Source organism: Melozone crissalis, unplaced genomic scaffold (genome assembly GCF_028551555.1).
Source record: "Melozone crissalis strain CALT ecotype California unplaced genomic scaffold, PUWL_Pcris_2 ptg000027l_1, whole genome shotgun sequence".
Lineage (NCBI taxonomy): Eukaryota > Metazoa > Chordata > Aves > Passeriformes > Passerellidae > Melozone > Melozone crissalis.
The window spans coordinates 1,534,025-1,538,943 of NW_026535805.1; the positions used below are offsets into that span (position 1 = coordinate 1,534,025).

At 51.5% G+C, this 4,919-nt stretch overlaps 1 protein-coding gene across 1 annotated transcript; it reads right to left on the bottom strand.

Annotated features, from left to right (window-relative positions):
• Positions 1–333: 333 nt before the first annotated feature.
• LOC128939363 (acrosin-like) lies at positions 334–2,476 on the bottom strand. Its single transcript, XM_054280273.1, has 5 exons — positions 2,409–2,476; positions 1,908–2,129; positions 1,340–1,605; positions 995–1,140; positions 334–519 (listed from the first exon to the last, which is right to left on the bottom strand). Exons 1-5 carry the CDS (start codon positions 2,474–2,476, stop codon positions 334–336), a joined length of 888 nt encoding a protein of 295 aa, XP_054136248.1.
• Between the last annotated feature and the right edge of the window lie 2,443 nt (positions 2,477–4,919).

The window sequence follows — 4,919 nt, forward strand, 5'->3', positions numbered from 1 at the left end:
TGTCCTCTCTGACCAGGCACTTTGGAGCTGTTTGGAGCCGCTGTGTCCTTTTTGTGCCCCCAGGCTTGTTGTGCAGGTGCTGAGCATGGTACTTCTTGTCTTACCCAGGAGTTGGAATTGCACTGAAAAGATGGTTCGCTGTTACCAAAGGTAATTTTATTTCAACAACTAAATCAACTCCAGTGTGTGTGTGTGTGCACAAAAGAGAGGAGTGTGGTCAGGACAGAGCAGGGTTTTGACCCTGAGGCTGCCTTTGCATCAGCAAGCATTGCCCCAGCAGGAAATGGTTGTGGTGCACTGCAGCCTGCCCTGGATCCTGCCTGCTTCTGCTGTTCAAGGAGCACTTTTAACTGCGTTTATCTGCATATTGTAATCAATCCAGTTATAGAAGTGCTGAACGGAGGTGTAGACTCCAGGCTGCTTTGCTCTGGCACAGCCTTTTCCCCAGCTGGTGATTCCAATGACCCACCAGTAGGCAGCGTTGTTGTCCTGGCACATGAGAGGACCACCGCTGTCACCCTGCAGCAGAGCACAGAGGATTAAGGTGGTGTTGGTGGCACCTGCCAGCACTGGGGCTGTCTCCTTCTCTCTCACAGCCCCTGCCAGAGCTCTATTCTGGGCAGAGAAAAGCTCTGCTCAGAGGCTGGAGCCTCCAGAAGCTTGGCTGTGGATGGCATGGGTTCATGTAGGGTAGGGCTCTCTCTATCCTATCTGCACAGGACTCGTGGATGTGCAGAGGATGGAACTTTGGCACGTGGACCTCTTCACTGGCAAGAGCACTAGCTGGGCTTTCTGGGCTTTCTGGCACAAGGGGAGGCCTGGGCAGGCAGGTGTGGATGGGCAGTGTGTGGGAAGCCCCCACAGCAGTCAGGGGGAGCTGGGGCTGGGAGGGTGACTGAGTGGCCGGGCAAAGCAGGCCCTGGGCTGTGTTGGGGTGGTGCTTCCCTGGCTGCTGGTGCTGCTGGGGGCTGAGTGGCTCATGGCATGCTCCTACCTTGCAGGAATCAATGGTGCCCTCTGGGTATCCAGCACACAAGTTGTAGGAATAGACTGCTCCTGAGTACCAGTCACTGCTGTTGCAGAGCTGGAGATCGATGAGCTGGACCTTGGCCTGCTGAAGGTGAGCAGGTTGATCTACATCTGTGAGCAGAGAAAGGAATAAGCCCCCAGCAGCTCCATGCTGGTTCTGCTTCTCTGTCAGACGAATCCCTTCCGCTAGGGGCACCCCTTCTCTGCAGGGATTTATGTTCTGCAGCCTGGCTTTGGCCTCTGCTGTGGGGAAGCCCAAAACCTATCTCCAGTGTGCTGAGTGGGCCCAGAAGTCGCTCTTGGAACTCACTTCTTGCAGTAGTGGCCCCCCAGCCAGCAACCCAGCAGTTTCTCAGCTCTGAGACTCTTAGGGTGGGTTCAGCCAGACAGGCCAGCTGGACGTAGGAGCTGCACAGGACAGGACGTTCCAATTGAATCAGCGCAATGTCGTAGCTCATGTCTTTACGCTTGTACTCGCGGTGCATCACCACCTTCTTGACATTGCGCACTTGTGCCCCAGGGCCCGGCTGATACAAGTTGGTGGCCCCAATCATCACATACAGCAGGCTGATGTTACTGGAATGGAGATGGAGAGTGAGATGAGAGGGAGTCACAGCAGCCCAGCAGTTGCTAGACCTTGGCTTGGAAAGGTACAGAGGGAGGAGTGCTCTGGCAGGTGTGAGTGCCCTCGCACATCTTAGGCTGGGGGAATGTCAAGCTGGAGTCTGCTAGGAAGCCTTGGCACGAGCCCAGGCTTCTCCTGAGCACTGTGGCAGCCTGGCTGCCTGAGAGGAAAGGGGATGAGAGTAGCAGGTGGTGCTGCTGGCAGGGCACCTGCTGGTGTTGTGGAGATGTCCCCATTCCCTGCCCCTTCTTACTCAAACTTGTCCAAGCAGTGGGCTGCTGTGAGGACCCAATCTCCAGTGATGAGGGAACCTCCACACCAATGTTTTGTGCCTGGTACCCATGGGTGCTGGATGCTGACGAGCCAGGGCCATTCTGCTACTGCGGAACCAGCACCACCCACGATGCGTGTCATGCCGTAGTCATAAGCCACATTGCCGTAGGAATAAGCCACAGGTCGGTACCCACAGCTCCCTCTGCAAGCAGAAAGTCATTTCCATGCTGCTTCATGGCCTGCTGTGGCTCAGGCTGAAGCTCAGCCCTCTGCCCTCCCCACAAGGCCTTGCACGCACAGCAGGCCAGGGAAGGCCATGGGGTGTGTGTCTGTCCGTGCCAGCACCTGGCTGCTAGCAAGGAACTGAGGCTTCCCATGGTGGGTGGGAAGCTGCGGCCTGTCCATGGGGGACAGGTGGCTCCCCTCCAGGGAAGGCCACAAGTGTTGCCATGGCTCCTTCCCTGGGCCCGGGCCCACTTACCCGCAGGTGTACTGGCTCTGTGCCAGCCCGGCCATGGTCAGCAGGACGAAGAGGCTGAGCCAATTCATGTCTGCCAGAGGCACGAGTCAGCTGCAAGCACTGAGAGCTCCGTGCAGCAGCACAGTCACAGCCGCACTGCCCGCAGCAGCTGTGCTGCCCGTGGTGCCCTTGATCCTGGCGCTGATGTCACAGATGGGTGGGTTCCATGTTCTGGGCACTGTGGGGTTCTGTGGCACAAGGCCCACTGGCGGAGGGGCAACATGGAATCATTGAGCCATGGATTGGTTTGGGCTGTATGGGACTTTAGAAATCATCTCCCTCTGATCCCTTGCCTTGGGCTTGGAGGAATGGCTTGCATTGAAGAAAGCTGCTCAGAGCCTGGCTCAGAAGCTGTCCTTGAACACTTTGAGATATGGGATATTGAAGTACTAAATCCTGATCAACAGGCCCTGACCGAGGCAGGACCAACACCCCTTGAGCAAAAGTTGATCTCTAGATTGACCTTCTAGCCAAATGTTTTCTATATCTGCTCACTGGCAAAACATGGATTTTCCTTTCCCTATTTAGAAGCTGGACAAGGCAACATCTGGCCTCCTTTTGGGGTGTAAGATCACAGACAATTCCCTTGGTTCCTCCTGAAGCCCTCCAAGGCCTTGGGAGCATCCCAATAGGAGAACAAAACCAGATGTTCCTGCTCTAGAAGTTATGGTAGCTTGTTTATTCAACAGTATGAAAAGAGGGCCCTCTCCCAGTGCAGTCAGACCTCATTGCCTGTTGGGGAAGGCACCTGCAGAATTTCCTACTTGCATGGAGTGGTTCCCCTGTATTTTGACAGTGGCTTCCCCCAGCTGAATGGGTAGACCTGGATGATGGTAGAGTATTAGGGAAATTTGTGATGTGTCTTTCTTCATCACTGTAGGCAGTCTTTTATAGTAATGATTAGATGCATTGCTTAGCTTACCCTTTTGTAATTCTTTGCAGTTTTGGGTTACAGTAAATTACACTTGTTCCTGAAGTTGGTGTCTGTGTCTTCTCTACTGACCCTGACTATGGGAAAAGCAGGACTCCACACTGCTCTGGGCAACCTATGCCTGTGCCTCAGTGTCTTTGAGTGATTTATTATGAGAGTATATTCAGATATCCTCTATTCTCTTTCCAGAAATTGTTACTGTATCTTTAAGACCCTGCAATCCTGGGACCTTGAGTGTGTGAGGCAGAGGGAACAAAGTGTTTTTGCTCTGCGTGGGTGTTTTTTAAAAGCTCCCTACCCAGGTTTTGCAGGGCTCTGTGCAGCGTGATTTTATCGTGGCTGGCTTGGTTTTTGCCTAGGCAAAAGCTTTTCCTTTCCTTGTATAATATGTGGTTTGAGAGAATTCGTGCTTATATGAGATATATATGAAATAAAGTTGTAAGTAAAATTGTGCATGTAACAAAAATCCAAAAAACCTAAGACCACGGATAGTCGGGAGACAGAGTGCCACATAGAAATTGTGAAACTCCAGATGGTAGCAAGGAAAGAAAGCCCAATTAGCAAGCGAAAGGGCATTGCTGGTGTGGAGATGGGCCTTTGGATGAACTCTTGATAAGTATCTTCAATCAAGATAACCAGAATTGTCAAGAACATACATCTGAATACCAGGTTCCCATAACTCAATATCAACACTCATTGTCTCCCAGAAACAGCATTTTCCAGCCCTGTACAGAGAAAGAAGACTTCATGCATATGCAGAGTAACGAAAAGAATAGGGGCACTTCTGCCTTGGGCAGAAAAAACTATATAAAACCAGCCCCGGCAGAGACGGCATTTGTGAACAGAGGGAGATCGGATGAGTTAGAGGTCAGATCGAGGTTCACCCAGCGCCGATCCCGGGCTCAACGCTGTGTCTTTGGCTGTGGCTATCAAGGACCGTATTTTTGGTCACAAAAATAAAATCTTTGTTATTATTATTAATTTGGCTTTTTCATTTATTACATATAACACTTGTCTCGGAGAATCAGCAGTAGCGATTTTTGGGCTGCCTTGAGGCAAATTGAGCAGCTGCTTGTCTGAGACCGGGGATATCACACTGGCAGGAGTGGAGCTCCCCTGCTCCGACCCAAACCACTGTGAACTGTGCCAATCTGTGGAAAGAACACACCAAGTGACTCCAGCCCAGCTATTTCACCTGCCATGACTGTTCTGCTGTTCTTTGCTGTGGGGAGGAGGTCAGCGTCAGATGAGCCAGGAGGCCTTCATCTGCTGCTGGGCCTTCGTCTGCTCCATGAGGCTCCTGCCTTGCAAAGGGGGAGAAGTTGATGCCATCTCTTATCATGTATAAGGAATGGGTATTCGCCAGCATTTTGGGTCTCTTTTTGTTCTGGTGGAGTGATGAGGTCTAGCACTTTGATATGTACAATATATTTAGTTTTTATTTGTTCCTGCCTGTTGGCAATTGGTTTGTAAACAAAAATGTTGGGGTTTTGTTGTTTTTTTTTCACTTTCCTTTATTAGTATGCATTCCTTACTGGTGG